The 18,193-nt window shown below is 43.4% G+C and overlaps 1 protein-coding gene across 1 annotated transcript; it reads left to right on the forward strand.

The window, feature by feature from the left end:
* The first annotated feature begins 8,551 nt into the window (after nt 1-8,551).
* On the forward strand, nt 8,552-11,687 carry LOC119019802 (keratin, type I cytoskeletal 13-like). Its single transcript, XM_037098690.1, has 8 exons — nt 8,552-9,068; nt 9,373-9,455; nt 9,541-9,697; nt 9,815-9,976; nt 10,146-10,271; nt 10,895-11,115; nt 11,254-11,267; nt 11,377-11,687. Exons 1-8 carry the CDS (start codon nt 8,643-8,645, stop codon nt 11,424-11,426), a joined length of 1,239 nt encoding a protein of 412 aa, XP_036954585.1. The 5' UTR covers nt 8,552-8,642; the 3' UTR covers nt 11,427-11,687.
* The last annotated feature ends 6,506 nt before the right edge of the window (nt 11,688-18,193 follow it).

The raw sequence follows: 18,193 nt of genomic DNA on the forward strand, positions 1-18,193 counted from the left end.
CTTGTCTGCTGATGCAGTCGAACAATGTTTTTCCAAGTAGTTGTTTTTTATTCTCTAGCTAGTTAGAGAGAAGTCTAATGTTCAAACAAAGTGCAGTCGAGTTGTTTGTGTTGTGCGAAATCCCATAAATTTGACACCACACCCTGACACCTTTCTGTTGCACATATGCCCCCTTGTGATTATGCATCAGCACTCGATTTATCATCTCATTTTCCAGCACAAGCAACAAGTTGCACATAAAGTAGACAGGACAAGCTTCCTTACTTATACATCTTGAGTAACTGTGCTATTGGAAGGAGCAAAGGTAGGTCTGGTGACGCATCGACTTTTGTTTACTCGAGCTTTGGGATGAATGGATATATATGAGTCAATATGCATCTCTGATAATTCAATATATAGTGGGCAGGCGAATGTTTGACTTGTTGAATGTTTAACACACACACACACACACACACACACACACACACACACACACACACACACACACACACACACAGAGGAGTAATCTGACCCCTCAACACATTTCTCTATGGATGTCAAATCGCTGAGCAGGATGAGATAATGCCTGTGGAGGGGTGTGGTACATCGAAAGCACGCTCCGTGTTGCTACATACAGACTCACATCTGTGATTCCTAGTTACCAACTGTGCACAGAGCTGCTGTTGCCGTGTATCATCATATCTGTCAGTTTGTAAGCAGTCCGTGAGGGTTTTTATAGAACTATGTCATATGGGTAGATATTGAGCAAGAAAGAACTGATTAACTGTTCACGCAGGGTGGATACAGCTTTTCACTAAAAGTCATATAACTTGGAACTGATTCACAGTTCACTATCAAACACTCCCACTGAGGTAAGCCCTCTATTATGGGCCCAGACAAACAAGGTAACATAGGTCGGTCCTGCTTCGTTGCCAAGAATGTGGTGCAATGTTCTGCAAAGGAATGACAATAAAAACCTGCAAACCCATTCATTAATTCATTTTATTTTATTTATCTAAATTCATGCTTAATGCTTTTGTGATACTGTAGCTCTACAACTTTGCCCTATGTGCTTAATCCTAATATCTGGATGCTATCATTCTTACAGTGCTAATGCCGACATGCTGATGTTCAGTTGGTATCTCACCTGTCTGCGAGCTGGGGCTCCACTGCATACAGCTGCTGCCCTGTGCCGGTCGTGAACCAAAGAACTGCTTGAATTGAAATTTGATGGCAGACCGACAAGGTTCAACATGATTTATTTGCTAAACAATACAGGGTTACATAATGAAATGAAGGAACTCCTTCATACTACACAAATACAGAGCTAATATGCAGTGATTTATTATTTAAAAAAAAACATTACGTCTGGATGAATGTAAACAGAAGCAAGGATACAAAGAACACTGTCCATCCACTTTGACTGCATGTGACATGAGTCCACCACTTTTCGCCCCGATGTAGTCCTGTGCTCTGTCGGCACATCCTGCACCCGGACATTATTCAAGAGCAGCCTTTAAACCAAGATGGATTAGCATGACGCCCATCCTCCCTTCTTCTCCCTGAAGCAATCTGACATTGCCATTCCTACAACCATTCTGCTAGTAGGGCTAAAAAACAAAGCTAACCACTGTTGGGTCCTCTTTGATGAGGACTTCATAGTTTCTCTGTCCTGAGTAGATCTAGATGAAAACCTAAACACACACACCATGTGCAACATGTTAATCACAAGGTAGCCACACCCAAAAGCCTACCCTGCTTTAATCAAATCAAAAATCAAATCATCTTTATTTATACAGCACCTTTGCAGCCCAGAGTGCTTCACAAAGCAAGATAAAAACAACACAGGCGTAGGTCAAAGTAGAAATTACAACAATGTTAAAAAAAGCTATACAATTAATAACAACAGTAAAACAATAAAACAATAAAAGCATTAAACAAAAGGGATGGAAATATTAAGAACACCAATGATAAGGACTTAAAAACTAAGGCAATTAATGATGAGGCACATTAAGTAAAAGCCAGGCTAAAAAGAAGTGTCTAAAGGATTCTTTTAAAAATCTCCACAGAGGTGGAGTGTCTGAGATCCTCAGGCGGATTGTTCCAGGGGCCACGGTCTCTAAATAAAGACTCCCAATGAGTTTTTGTCGGAATGCTGGGGACGACTAGGAGACCGGCTGCAGAGGATCTGAGGGACCTGCTAGGTTCACATCTAAAAGGCATGTCTGAGAGAAAGGCTGGTGCCAGGCCATTCAGTGATTTAAAAACTGGCAAGAGCATTAGCATTGATCCAAAACAGATAGACAAGCAATGTGATAACTTTAAAATAGATGTTATATGAGCTCTCTGTCTGGTCTCTGTTAGTGCTCGGGCTGCTGCGTTCTGAACAGTTGTGAGCGTTGCAGTGGTCAAGTCCGGATGTTACAAAAGCATGCATACGTATGTCTGTGTTGTCCTGAGAGAGAAACAATGGTTTAACCTTAGCAAAGTTTCTAAGATGGTAAAACGACACGTCTGATGTTGGATTCACAATTGAGCTCAGGATCCAAGATAACCCCAAGGTTTTTAACCTGATGCTTGGTATGAAGGGCCAAGGAGTGCATGTGTACAACAGTCTCTCTCCGGGCTTTACCCCCAAATATTAAAATCTCTGTCTTGTCTTGGTTCAGCTGTAGGAAGTTGTGTGACATCCATATATTTTTGTCATGTAAACATTGCACTAACCTGTCAATAGGGTTAGAATCCACTGGGGAAAATGGAAATGCATAACTGGATGTCATCTGCATAGCAGTGAAACTAAATGTTATGCCTCACCACATTGGGGTTAAAAAGGATAGGAATGAAAATAAAACCTTACGGGACCCCACAGGTTATTTCTGTGTAGGGTCCATGTATTAGCGGTGAATTAAAATTCACCAAAATGATCAGGACGTGGGGTCAATCTCTCATTTTTTTTACTGTTTAACTTTAAGTTTGTTTGAGGAAAAACCACATGGCAGTGTTGTCAAAGTTAAGTCTCTTATGAACAGTGCTGTTTGCCCACACTCTGCTGTAAAACTTCCCTCTGTTGAAAAAACAAAACTTTGCACAGGCATATCTCACAACAGATTTGATCTACACTGATAAAAATATTTCTTTTGAATAAAAAAAAAATCTTGTAACCTCTAGACGATAATTAAACATGTGGAGGTGACAGCTGCCTATTGTTGGCGTGAGTACGACCTCCTTGTGTGCCAGCAGCAGTGACAAACATCAAGGTGCTCAAACAAAGATGCCGATGTGTTATCTTGACATGACGTTACATGATGTGCCAACTTTTTATCGAGGAAGTGACTATGTGTGAAATACATGGGAACACCAGTCCACCCTCCTTCCCACTGCACGTCGAAACTGACAGCGAGGACACTGACTTAGTCTGCAGTCAGGTAATGCAGGAATCCAGACGATCCGGACCTCCAGACAATAGATAAGATTCAAGTGGTGAGCGGTGACACCTACGCTCTGCCAGTTGCTACGCGGCGAACATGTCGTGGATTATTTTGATGCTGTTTTGAGACTATGGCAACTTCAAGGTGGTGTGCATGAGGCAAGAAAAAAAAGAGAGGACTTCCTCTGATGTCTGCTATTGTTCGAGCATTGAATGGAAACAATCCCTCCATTCTTTGCTGAAGGAAACTCGGAGCAGAACATCACAGAGGAAGTATTCCACTGTTAAATCTCATTGTGAGAGTACTTCACAGTGTCAGCCTGCGACAAAGTCATTAATCACTGGTGGTTTGGTGCAGATTTAAATATTCAATTTGTGTTTAATTTTGGCACATTTTCTCTGTGAAATCTGTAGAATGCACTGTTATCAACATGATGCTGTGTGACACACATCTCATCACGCTCACTCTCCTTTGCTGACAAGATAAGAGATCTTATCTTCAGTTTGACTGCACTCTTTCCAGTATGCAGTGGGATTTGTTGGGTGCGATGGAGGTTATTACTCATGAAATCTCCCTCGAAGAACAAGTGGAGTCCCGTTATGATTAAGATCTAGTTAGAAGGAAAGATTTTAAAGATTTATGTGATTTAACCGTCTAAATCAGTGACTAGACAAGAATAAATGTGGGTTTATGTCACGGTTTACAGGGAGACTTGCGGGCCCTGTTTGTTTTAGATGCATCAGTATCAGGAAGAAGCTCAACCTGCGCCTGAAGCTCTCATGAGAGGCCGTAAACACACAGTCATTACATGTCTTACTCACCAACCATAATAATTACAATATAACTGAGAATGGTTGCATTGATGCTACAAATAAAAGAGACGAACAAGAGGAAGTGGTGGAGTCCCTTGTAGGATTGAAGAGGGGGTTTCAGCCAACCGTGTGCATGAGTCATAAGGTTAGTTTTAGTGAAAACACCCATCTATGGTCTCCAGCTGATGTGGACATGAAGTCATCCACTTTGCTTTGACAGATTGCTAATGTGAAGCACTCATTTGTCTTTATCCTACTGTGTGTGATACTGTGCTACAGCTGACAACCCAACCAGTAAGGTATTTGCCCGTCTGTCTGCACCTGAGAAATGAAAGATTTCCTAGAACTTAGAACCTCTCCTTCTGTCTCCTGTTACGTGTGCTAATCTCTTAAATGAGCTGTTGTTTGTGTATAGTTGCTTGTGAGGTCCAGAGACTTGCCATAAGAACTGGGCAACAAGCTGCTGGCATCCAGGTTTTCTCCTGCAGATGCACGATGCATTTAGATTGGAAGAGGAGAACTCATATTTGGAAATACCGACATGGCTCGCAGCATTCGTCCCTATCTGCACCCATGAGACACCTTGCTGCACCTCAAAGGGTTTTGTGTATGTTTCCGCTCTGAGCTCCCAGTGGGAGTTCTTTTCTTGTTCTCAGGGAGGGTCTTAATTTGGAAAAGTCATTTTTCCAGTCAGTGTTTTCATAAGTGCTGACAGCCCCGCTGCGACCATACATAACAGCCATTAAAGGCTACACAAATAAACTAAACTTGTTTTGAAGCCAAATTAAGGCGAGAGCAAAACATTTTGGTCTTTGACCCGAATAATATTTGTTTAATATCTGACCATTTCGTCTTCTTCCCTCGCAGCCTCACGGTGACCACCAAACTCCTGCACCTCTAAGACAATTTCTCCTGATTACTACCCCATAATGTAATCATTACTTTGCTTTTTCATTAAACAAGCTATGCCATGTTTGGTGAGCTTTAGAGATGCAGGTAGGTGGTTTATTTTTACCTTTCAACAGCGACAGATTAGCTGTTTCCACCTGCTTTTGGTCTTCCTGCCATGCTAAGCTAAGATAACAATCTCCTGGCTCAAGGTTTATACTGGAAGACTCTCAATGGACTTGGCGTCACAGAAGGTGAGTGTGAGGCAAAAAGGAAAGCAGACAGAAAAGGGTCATTTCACTGATTTATTGCCAAAGTGAAGACATATATAGGCTCACAGACTGCTAATAGCAGATACAGAGTCTAAATAGATGTCAGAATAAGTTCCAGCTGTTCGCTAGAGAAAACAGAACAAAACGACAACTGTGATGATCTGACAGGAGAACACAGTATCTAGGGCAGTGTATGAGATAAGTGTCTGATGTGGGACTGAAGTGCAGGTGGGGAGATGGGTGGGGCAGCTCAGGTGAGGGGGATAAGCTGATTGCAGGGCAGACACAGGGCTGTATTTATACAGCACTTTTCCATCTACCAACCACTGATCGCCTTACAACACGTGCCATATTCACCCATACACACAATGTGGCCCCCGGTGTGCAGACAGGATCTGGTGTGCTGGTGAAGAATGTCAACTGAGAGATCTCCAGAAGTGAGAATGCAATGATCTGCAAAGTGAAGGTCAAGTGATCAACGAAAACAGCTGAAAGTGTCAGAAGGCTGGTTTTACTGAAGCCTTGGTTGTTTGTTGCACTGTACAAGAAGGTAACCAGTGAAGAATCCAACAACACAACTGTATTAAAATATAATAAATGTGTACAACAGAGGGTAAAAGCACTAAAGCCGGTTAATTAACCTGATGTGTTTCTCTTTACTTTCATGCCCGTTTTGACAAGTTGTGAGCAGATAAATGCAACATTTTAAATGTAGAAACGACAAAGAGAAACCAACAATGTGTATGTCTTGTTAATCAGGTTTTGAAAAACAAATCAAAGGATCCCTTCCATGCAAGTTATTTTTAAATTTCTGTTTTACCATTCTTTTATCACTTAATCTCCCCTAATCCTTTAATGTGCAGCTCAGCCAGCTTTGTTCACAATGTCTGGAGTTCTTTCTTTTACTTTTGTGCCATGGGCACACCAAAGAGCAAACCAAAACCCAAAGGCACACCTGTATTTCTATCTGTGCAAAATAGCCTTTGTAACATGTGTTATCAAACCACTCTGAACACTTTTTTTTTTGGTTCCTTTGGCATTTTCTTTTAAAGGATTTTTTTGAGGATATTGAATGTGCGTCTGGATTAGGTAATAAATATATACAAAGTAGTGATATAGTAGATTATAAACATATTCATTACTAGGTTGTCTATGGTTTTAACAAAACCCCACAGCGCACCAGCGTGCTGCACACCATTTGGGAACAGCCACTCTAGAAATGTATCTAGACAGTGCTGAAAACACAACCCACTGTCACTGTTATTAATATCCTACACAGCAAATGTCTTTTTCAAAGATCAGACCTACTGTACAATAATGTATCATCTGGAACACTTTTTAAATGGTCTCTGTCAACTGATAATGGCTGATAACACTGTAGCAGGTCACACAGATAGTGGTGGTCATTAAACACGCTCATAAGTCAGCTCGCTAACAGCAGTGCTAGCTGTCATGTTACCCTCACCCTGCAGGTTCTAGTGGTCTATCAGCTCATTTAATGGTCAGCAAAAACCTTATCAGTGTATTTCTTGGCATCAAATATATAGTTTTCACAGTCCATTGTCTTTACAGCTCCTGATCAAACAGAAAGCTGTGAAACATTAGTCAGATGATGTCAGATTCTCTACATTTACACAACTTGCAACCTGGAACACAACTGCATGAAATTTGAGCCTCCCACGCTGAGCGTGACGTTAGAGGAAAATGTCCGCAGTCTCTGATTATTATCCACAATTGAAGGTACTGTAATGGTTGAGAAAATGTGTTTCTGGTTTGCAGACAAAGGTTTTTTTAAAAAAAATCTTCTAAATGTAAGCAAGCACTGTGTCTGTGACCAAACTCCTTACTGTCTTTAGGCAGATTACATAATGCAGCTCCAGCCTACACGCAGTACAGTAAGAGGCATGATTCAGTTCTCCCTCCGACTGAGAAGTGACCCCCATGTGCCTCCCTCACCTCCCCCCTGTTGGCACCAGATGTTGAGCTGTACGAGCACAGAAAACTGGCCAGAGCCCAACTCTGAGATGAGGCAGACACATGCGCCCGGTTCACACATGCACACACGCGCGTGCACACATGACCAACCACCCACACATTTGCCCGTGTACACGAACACAGAAACCACACAGGAATCCCTCGAGGCACTCCTTCTCATCCCTCACACGGCCTGCGACACAGGCCAAAACCAACAAAGTGAACTCCATACGCACACACACACACACACACACACACACACACACACACACACACACACACACACACACACACACACACACACACACACACACACACAGGATATGGGACTGAGGGGGGATGTTGAGTGTGATATGGTGAACAATGGGGTCTGCTGAAAACAAGGCTACAAAGTCTTCATGCAGCAATCATTACAATCAGTAATAGCTTACTCCAGACTCCTTTTTATCTCTTAGACTGCAGTGACATTTATAAGTACCAAAGGCTGTAAATCAAATTGTTTTCTATCACAAAATCCCTAATTGTTCACACAGTAACAGAATGTTCCTATGAATTAATGATGCTACAAATAATCATTTTGCAATCAAGTCATTCCTGAAAATGTTTTTTGGGTTATCTGTATTTGTTAAAACACATAATGACCGTACAATTAAATGCCTAGTTTGGATTAACTCGACTGTTATGTGAGCTTATCATCATGGGTGACTTCCTGCAAAAGAGCACTGATGAAAGATATTATTTGCAAAGTGCTTGACGTGAATGTTGACTTATGGCGGGACATTAAAACAATAACTCAACGTCTGTTCTGTTTGCAGTAGGATAAAAAAAAAAAAGAAGACTGGCGAGACTAGACCTTCAGCTCCTTATGAAAGCTTACGCGAGTCATAGGTGCGCACGGATACACAAACACTCACATGAACGCACACAGGCACACACAAGTGCAGACAGTCGAAGAGACCAGCATAAACTTTGCACATGAACAAGAGAGCGAAACACACACACACACACACACATTCCATAATAGTTTCCTCACAGGAGTGGAAAGAAACCGAACTCCGGTCCTTAAAGTAAAACAAATGGAGGTTCTGCCAAGCCAGTGGCTGAAGTGTAAAGGAAAACTCCCTCCTTCCGCCTCTATCTCCCTCCTCCTAGCCAGTCCCGCCCCAGGTCCAGCACTATATCAAGAGCCAGCCTCCCTCTATCAAACTCCGCAGTCCTGCTAAAGTCTACAGCTGTACAACGGTCCTTTCTCCTCTCGTCCTCTCTTGACCAGCAGACAGTCAGCCGTCATGTCTTACAGCTACAGCCACATGTCCTCTGGACCCTCCGCGATCTCCAGACAGAGCCGCAGCTACCAATTCAGCAGTGCTCCTCAAAAGGCTCACAGCGTGTCAGGCAGCAGCTTCAGAACAGGCCCACGCATCTCCTCCTCCACCATGCGTACCGTCTCCTCCGGGTTTGGAGGTGGCAGCGGGTTTGGAGGTGGCTTTGAGCTGTCCAGTGCCCTGGACCAGAGCAACGTGCACCTGAACGAGAAGGCCACCATGCAGAACCTGAACGACCGTCTGGCCTCCTACCTGGAGAAGGTCCGCTCTCTGGAGGCAGCCAACTCCAAGCTGGAGATTCAGATCAGAGAGTACTACGAGAAGAAGGGCCCAGCAGCAGAGAGGGACTACAGCAACTACTGGGCCATTATCAACGACCTGAAGGACAAGGTATAGTGTGTGCCAGCCTCAACTGCTTAAACACCAGACAAGTCAAATATTTGCTGTGCTGTTAATGATTACCAAGGGAGGGAATTAAAAGGGCAGTCATAACTAGGGCCTGCATGATCCCTTGTGCTCAAGAATCCTTGCTATTTTGATGGACAATTAATAATAATGTGATTTATAAAAGCTCAAATAAATGAGAAAAGGTTGTCAAGGGTGTAGGGGAATACTGCGCATGATAATACTTCAAAGGGTCAAGTAACTATTTTTTTGAGAATGACTGACCAACTCCTGTTGTTTCTCGCTAAAGATTGCTGCTGCCACCATCGGCAATGCCAACATCCTGCTCCAGATTGACAACTCCAAACTGGCTGCAGATGACTTCAGAACCAAGTAAGCACCACCTATCTTCATACTGTTAATATCTCACAAGAAGGGTTTGAGTTGTCTCACATCAGTGCTCCCTCAATCTTATTAGATTCGAGCATGAGCTGATGATGCGCCAGTCGGTCGAGGCTGACATCGCCAATCTCCGCCGCCTCCTGGACCAGACCACCTTGACGAAGGCCGACCTGGAGATGCAGATCGAGGGCCTGCAGGATGAGCTGGCCTACCTCAAGAAGAATCACGCTGAGGTGAGTGATGCACACCCTCAAGCTACAGTGATTCCTGCTAGCTAACAGGAGCCTGCAGAAACTCCTTGAAACAAACAGATCTCAATGCTGACTTCTGTTTCCCCTTGGGTTTTTCAGGAGCTGGCAGCACTGCGCTCTCAGCTCACTGGCACAGTCAACGTGGAGGTAGATGCCGCGCCCCAGCAAGACCTGAACAGAGTCCTGGAAGAGATCCGTGCCCAGTACGAAACCATCACTGACAAACATCGTCGCGACCAGGAGTCCTGGTTTAATGAGAAGGTGAGAATATGTTCCCATAAACAAAGGCACCATATCCCACACTTTGCAAATGACTGGGTTTACTCCCTCAAGTGTCTAACATGTAATTACACAGGATCTCCTGCGACACCAGGACAAGTAAATCTCCAAGACTGCTCCTTCACAACTGTGTCTTTGTTTCTTGCTCCAGTCTAGCTCCCTGTCAAAGGAAGTAGCCATCAGCACTGAGACAATCCAGACGTCTAAGACAGAGATCAGCGACCTGCGGCGCACACTGCAGGGCCTGGAGATCGAGCTGCAGTCTCAGCTCAGCATGGTGAGGAAAAAGAAAAAAAACATCTGTTCACATCTCACTGATCTCGCCTTATATGAGCAAAATCCCCGGATCGCTGTCTTGTCAGGGGAAATGAAGAAACAGACACTGATAGAGGGTAAAAGGGCAAATGGGAGGGAGGCTTCAGTGAAAGAGCGAAGGGAGGGAGTGGAAGATAAGCATGATGGGAGCTGTGGAGAGGGGTGGGGAGGGCCTCCTCCTGAAGAAAACATTTCACAGACATCTGCTCAAATTCTGGAAGAGCTTGAAGAAAGCCGAAGAGCTTGAAGAAAGCCGAAGGAATGCTGAACTGGGTGACCTAAAGTCGTACTCCCATGGGTTATCTGTGCCCAGCTGGAGTGAATCATTTAACACTCCCTGCAAGTACAGCACACTGCTCCTGTGTAACCGCTGTGGAGCAGCTTAAAGTTAATTATGCATCCATACATGGATGGAAATTGCCTCACAAACACAGGCATGCTTTCGTGTCCGTCTGACATATATAATCCAAGGTGTGGTTGGTGGTTACAAACTATAGGTTCAGAAGATGCGTCACAGTGAGCAGGTTTACGTGTCGCAGTTCACGTGCACGAATTCAGCAGCCTTTTCCTCACCCCCTCCAACAGAAAGCAGCTCTGGAGAACACACTGGCAGACACAGAGGGCCGTTACAGCGCCATGCTCACAGGCTTCCAGACCACAATCAACATGCTGGAGACAGAACTCGCCAACGTACGCAGCAGCATCGAGCAGCAGGGCCAGGAATACAGAATGCTGCTGGACATCAAGACCAGGCTGGAGCAGGAGATCGCGACCTACAGGAGCCTGCTGGAAACAGAGGAGTCCAGGTAGACAGAATCCTACGGGAGCAAGGATTTATGAGGCTATCTGGACCAAAATACACTCATTTTATTATGAAAATACGCACATTGGCACTTAACTTATTGTTTTTTCTCTGCTTTTCCCCTCCTTCTTCCTCATTCCAGACCCATTGCTACAGGTAAGTGACGTCTGCCTCAACTAGACATTACATAACAACAGTGCAGTCAGTGTAGTAAAACACTTAAAGCACTGCCATCAAGATTTTTCCTTCTTTTTTTTTTTTGCAGGGGGCTCAAAGACCACAGTCACAACCACCACTGTGCGCACTTCCAGCTAGGAGGTCCAACTGGCAGGACAAGCTGTTCTCAGACACACCGACACACCGACACACACACACACACACACACAGTTTGACCAATAAAAGCTGTTACACAAGATGAGTGAAACTGAGAATGAGAAAACTGAGACCTTTGAAAGTGAAGCCTGTATTAAAGTTGAGGTATGAAACATCATTTATGGTTTAAAGGAAGTGACCTACTTTGTGTGTGTGTGGTGTGTGTGTGACCTGTCTGAAAAATAAAACTGCTGGTGAACACAAGCTCCGCTGTTTTGGTGAAATTTCTGCTCTTTTAGAAAAACTGAGAGCCCACAACTTTTTCAATAACACTGCCCTGTTTGCGCAGCCGTCATGGCAACAGCATTACATTCGGGGAGGTGGGATGAGGAGTTTCGGAAATCAGTGTTATGCAACAGGGCTGATGTCAGGAAAGGGAGAACAATGGTTAACAGCCCCAGTGTGGAAAGTATTAGGATTTTTTTCTTTTAAAAAAGGCTGCTCAGAAAGCGATGACGGACTTGATGATCTCAGAACTGAAAAAAAAAAAAAACTGAAGAAAAGTGAAAGTTATGTGAATAAGTAAATAAAGTGAATGGCCCTGGGGTTTGCCTGGAGAGGTTTTTCAAACATGACACACCCAAATGGTTGACTAATCTTTGCCCTGGAGGCTTTCAACACAGTGTTACACGAAGTCTGTCTCCTAGTAACAAGAACACAGACGGCCGAGGACAGAAAAACTGAGTGGGAACGCAAACACTGACTAAGTGAACAAAGAGGGTCATTGTGGGATCAGGTGCTATCTCTCCTGCACTTTGGCCCTTCAGAACTCTGATTGATGGCCAATGAGTAATTAGCTGTTATGACAAAGTGCTGTGAAGGGTGGGGCTCCTCAGCTGCTGGTGACTTTATGTATCTACATGTGGTTTGTGTTTGTGTGCGGACGAGAGAGAGAGAGCGAGAGGGCCTTTGAGTCTTTTGCACTCCGGACAGGTCAGCAGTTAGGGCCTCTGAGATTACAGTGAAATCCTGTGAAGAGTTCACAATTCTTAAATGATGGTGTAATGTTGGTTTTGGAGAGGAAAGACATTAGAGAGAGGATCAAATTGCAAGCCCTCTGAGGAGCTTCACCCATATTTGGACCCATTTTGTTGCACGCCAGCGACTCCCCCACACTGTTCTGATGATAGCTGATGACAGATGTTTTCCAGCTGAGCTCGCTATTTGACATGAAATTCCACGGCAAAGGTCATAAAAAGATGTGGCAGACGGTTTACCCCAGATAAGTGTTTAACCCAGTGGGTCTGTCCAGAGAGAGAGAGAGCTATGCAAAGAAATAACTGAAGATCTGATTATAAGCAAACGAATGCAAAACCACATCAGTGCGTCAGCTGTGTTGCTCACTGATGTTTCAGGTATATTTGTGTGTATATATATATATATATATATATATATATATATATATATATATATATATATATATATATATATATATATATATATATATATATATATATATATATTTTGTGGATTCTCCCAGGTTTGAATTATGCCGAGGAGCCTCCCTTTTTATAAATCACTTTCATGTGAGTTGTATTTCTTTCAGCTCTTTCTCTACAAGATAAAGAACAAATGCCGAAGGTCTCCCAATATGCACAGTATTGTTCACAGTCACTGTCCAAATCCATGTTAGGTTTCAAAGATGATGTGTTATGTTAATCTACCAAATGTAGGCCTTCCAGATAAAGATCGTTTAGCATTGACGAAAGGAACACCATGGGAAATACAAACTTATTTGCTTCCTACTTAAGAGTTTGATGGTAAGATTGGTGCCACTCTCATGTCTGTACTTTAAACAGGAAGCTAGAGCAAGGACATACTACCTTAGCTGAGCGCAGTGACTGGGAACAGAGGAAACTGCTGGCCTGGCTCTGTCCAAAGGTAAAAAACAAAAACTCTAGCAACTGTTAAGCTTACAATTAAAAATTTGATGATATCTAGTTTTTTTTATTATTATTATTCATTTGATCTTTTTTTTTTTTTTCAAAAGTAGTACAAAAACTGTTTGTGGGCAAGAGGGTTAAAGAAAAGCAGTGAAGTTAAACAACAAGTGAGTCAATAATCAGCCAGCGAGCGTGGTATTTCCTAACTGTATGTTCAGTGCTTGTTTAGTGCTAAAAGTTTGTGTCCGTGTTTTCCTCATCGCTGACTTCTTCGGTGTCTGTAACTGCAGCGTCTCTGGGCTGTCTAGTCATGTTGGGCGTCTGCAGGGAGGACCAGTGGAAGGGCAACCCGGTTGCAGCTCGTCCTGCGGATGTGCTGCCTGTCCAGTCTGCGGAGCCAAGAGACACTAGCATCGAAAAAGCTGCTCTGGAGGATGAGTGACCCCAAGAGGAACAGCAGAAGGCCAGTACGGAAAGGGCAAATAGGTCAGTGGGTTTACCGGGGAGACTTAATCTCATAAACCCCCCATTTCAGTAATGCAAGATAAACAGACAACCAGAGCTACGCTATGAGATAACAGTTGAAGTCAAGTGCAGAGAACATAACCAATGAAGGAATCCAATCAGAGGTGGAGTGGGGCGAGTCTAGAAAGAAAAGCAGCAGGATCCATAATAATGTGGTGCTGGTCGGCAGATTTCTTAACTTATGAACAGAGCTAGACTTGCCTGAGACAACGTCCCCTGGCCTGAGCTTATATGTAGCGCAAAGACATAAGAGCAGAATTGTTCTCATCTAATTCTCAGCAAGGCAAACCGTCTGTTACAGTTAAGACACTCCAAGTAGAATACAGATGAATCAAAGATAGAAAATCCAGCACATAAATCTGTGAAGACAAAAAAAGACAGTCAGGGTTACAATGGAGCAGTTGTTACCTCTTAATCATCTCAGTCTATTTGCTCATGCTTCAGAAGCTGCAGCTCATCACAGACACATTGAACAAGCTCACGGTGGATTTCAGAGGCAGCAGGGCGGCCTATTTCCTTTTTATGGCACCGATATGATGGTGGTCAAATATACTGTCGGTTTAATGACAAACCCACACCATGCACCACATAACCTAAAGTGGGAGTGGTGGGAGGATTTGCCTCAATTTGTTGTGGAGCGTCTTGGCGTAGAATGAGCAGTTGTAAATCAAAACACTGTGACGAAATGTTGGTTAATTATGGATTTAGTGGATAAGGAGAAGGGAGGGGACGACAAGGAAGCCGTCAATAAGTAGTAGTTAGATTATTACTGCCGCACAAATACGCAGCGTCTGCATGTGGTCGGTTGCACAAAGGAATATGATAGGAATCAGTGCCAAGTTGCCAACAACCGTTTCTGTATCTTCTCCCTGTCATGGCTGTCTGCCATCCAAGGCTAGCCTGAGGCTAGCAAAGGGCTGAATCAGAGTGGAGATGTTACTCACTGGATGCCATCAAGTACTTGTCATTTCGAGAGTTCAGCTCGGTTAATGAATAGTTCCTGATAACAACATGAAAGCGTTGTTTCGATGTTTTGGATTTTGTGCTGATATTGTTAACGTGGAAACAGCAGGGACTTTCCCACGGCCCTTGTCTCGCAGCTGAATCCCAGCCTGTAAACTGTAAATTACAGTATTTTGACATCTCATTTAGAGCAGTTCACTTCAGAGCTGCTCACATGATATAAGTGTATTACAAGGATAGCTAGATATTGTAGGAAAAATGTAGACGTTTGCTAAAGCCTGGAAAACAGGGAAAATGATAATCAGTGTGAGTTAGTGGGCTTGGTGGACTTTGCTACCTCTGAACTACTTTTGCATAGCCAGACCTGTCAAACATCTGGCCCTTGTGCTAGGTTATAAGGCTGCTGGCATTATTTAGCATGCAGACATGAGAGTGGCATCAGTCTTCTCATCTAACTGTCTGCAGGAGGTGAGTCATATTTCCCAGTCAATTATTCATTCTATAAAGCAAATTTATAGCATTGATTAAGAATGTTAGGGAGCAGGGCCTGCTGTATTTCAATGAGGAACTTGTTCACTTTAATCTCTTCATAACAGTGACATGTTGAGTTAAGTAGCAGCCATATCTGGAACAGTTAAACAGGAGGCTGATGCTGATGTCCTTATCTGCAGGAATGTTGATGTCTCAGGGTCAGAAAAGTCCATTAAGGGGCTGCAGAGAGGAGGAACATTCTTCACTCGCCTGGCGGACTCTATTCTGGAGCAGTGTTAGGTTTGACACACAAGCTGAGAGGAATGCCTAACCTCTTCGCTGAAGGTGCGAGGAGCTGCATGGCATCAGACCTCACTGTGAAAGTTTTCAAACTGTGCCCGAGCTGCAGCGAGGCGTAGGAAAGGAGAGGTAGAGGGTGGAACAAGACCAAACACACTCTGGGGGCTCTCAGGCCCTGCCAAGCATGAGATAGATGTGATTTTTTTTCCCCCCCTCACTTTGCATGGTTGTGAGTTTGGCCCTCCTGTGTAAGCAAGAACAGCCACCGGCAGTCCATTCCCACCATTACAATACGTTGAGTATCACCTCCTGTTTTGATAAGACAGGGGTAAGACTGGGCAGTACAGAATAAGGTGGGCGTTTAACAGGTAGGGCTGGTTTGTGAAACCACACCCTATGGGAGATTCCAACAGAGCGAGCCCAGGATAGACCTATGAGGGCAGGGCACGCAGTGCTCACAGCAGCTTAGTAGCATTCTATATACAATGCATGTTATCATGAAGGAACAAGCTCATACAAAGAAGAGGTTTAATCCTGTTGCAATTTTCTGTTAACGACTGCAAAGTGATTTCACAAACCGCATTCGCTATTCAAGCTTCCCATGGGCTGGGTGGATGTGTACTGGCCCATATCCCAGCATGCACTGGACAGAGAAGCCCAAACCCAGATAAAGTATGTGTTTAATGAAACACATTCTGTTGAAAAATCCCTATTAGGACACACAAAACTCAGAGAGTTGAAGGAGTGAAAGTGCTCCCGCTCAGAGGCAGCGTGAGGCACATTTTCCCCACAAAACTGCTACTGACTATAAACACGTAGCGTGACTCATGATTTTCCAAGTTTGTGTGGATGTGCCTTAAAGGGTAACAATTAACTTCAACAAAAGTGCATTCATCGCAGCAGTCATTAAAAAGGTAGCAGTAACAGTAAACCTGATGATCCACATGTTGGAGTTTAAAACTAATGTTGGGAAGGGGAAAGAGCTCGGCAACAAGTGAAATGAATAAAGAATGAAAAATACAGTATACATGCGTCATAGATCGCATATTGCATTTATGTAATTTTAGCCACAGACACACCAGAGTAACTCTCTGTTCTTATGAATGTTAATGCCATACGGCCACCAAAGGGCTGGCGTCCTGGACATCGAGAGGAATCAGTCTATTAGACACGCTGCACGCCAACAAAGTGACAAATTTCAATAACAGGTCTGACAAACGATCAAACCCACAGAAAGACATCTGCCACCACTTGTGCAAGCCAAAACCACAGAGCCGTCAGCAATCATCTCAATAAATGCAGATGCTCTCCTAAATGAGCATCATGAATCAGCAGACACTTTCTCAAGACTTTGGCAAGTCATAGACACTTCGTTAATGTGTCACTCTGTGACATTTGTTGGCAGGTCACGGACAGCTGCTTATTAAAATGTGTATTTGTTTTTCATGATCTTTTGTTAATAGCACAAAAAAGGCTTAATAGAGCGTGGAGTTTTGTGTTAATATCAGTACTCAGACTTATAGGGGCACCATGTAGTTTTGGAAAAGAACATCAAACTCAGTTTCAACGTTTACTATATGAATGAGGTAATAATTCATAACTGAATAAACAAGCGGTTCTCAGAGGGAATTAAAGTTCCCAGAGCACTGATTGAAGCTAGAACGGTGGCAGGGTCCGCCACCAAAGTAAAACACGATGAAACTGTTGTTGTTTTTTTAATATCAGTGTGCCTATTCGGTTGATTCAGTCATGAAAAGAGTTTGTCAACCAAGATCTTTTCTCTTCTGATTAAATCCCAGAAACTACATAGTGCACTTTTACTCATGACCTTACATTAATGATGTTGGATTGCAGTCTGGGTCCTTTAAATCTTTCATATGGTGAGTTCTTTAAATTAAATCTTTGTGATAGAAATTTGTATGAAGCATTGCCATCCTACAGTTTTCCCATGTGAGAACACTGCCATCTAGAGGGCAGGAGCCATAATGGACTGTCCCGGGACAATAAACGGAACACACTTCGAGTAGGCATGCTCGTGTTGTCTACTGTGCAGTATTTGAGGGTTCGCTGGTCAAGTGAGTCATCAAAACACCAGAATGGAAGAATTTTGTTATGGAGTTTTGAACGAGGCTCATCCGGTGCTTTGCAGTGGCCCAGTGTCACATTTAGAGTCAGTTTCCTGTGTTGTCGATGTAAAGATCATTCTCAACTCTCACAGACGTTTGATCAATGGACCTCACTTATTAACCAGAAACCTCATATATTCATGAATTCAAAATAAATGTTTTTGGAAGGCACTTTCCAAAAGTGGATGTTTTGAACTCCTTACTGCAGACTAAAAACAAAAGGCTTTCCTATCCATTGTTGCTGTTGAATAATGGATTGGTTATTCAGATTACCAATATACAACATGCATTATTCACTGCGCTAGGGAGAGACACTGCCTCAGTAGAAACCTGGATCAGATGTCAGACAAGGCCAAGGAGATAAAAGTGTATGTGCAGGTATGTTTCCCCTTACTCCAGGATTCACAGTGAATAAAGTCCATTACAACAGTACAAAAACACT

Source organism: Acanthopagrus latus, chromosome 1 (genome assembly GCF_904848185.1).
Source record: "Acanthopagrus latus isolate v.2019 chromosome 1, fAcaLat1.1, whole genome shotgun sequence".
In the NCBI taxonomy this organism is placed as follows: Eukaryota; Metazoa; Chordata; class Actinopteri; order Spariformes; family Sparidae; genus Acanthopagrus; species Acanthopagrus latus.

Excerpts from the sequence above, each read along its gene's own strand:
- LOC119019802 (XM_037098690.1), top strand. The coding sequence starts at position 8,643 with ATGTCTTACAGCTACAGCCACATGTCCTCTGGACCCTCCGCGATCTCC. Across the intron at positions 9,456-9,540 it reads GCAGATGACTTCAGAACCAA|ATTCGAGCATGAGCTGATGA; the intron begins GTAAGCACCACC and ends CAATCTTATTAG. Across the intron at positions 9,977-10,145 it reads AGTCCTGGTTTAATGAGAAG|TCTAGCTCCCTGTCAAAGGA; the intron begins GTGAGAATATGT and ends TTCTTGCTCCAG.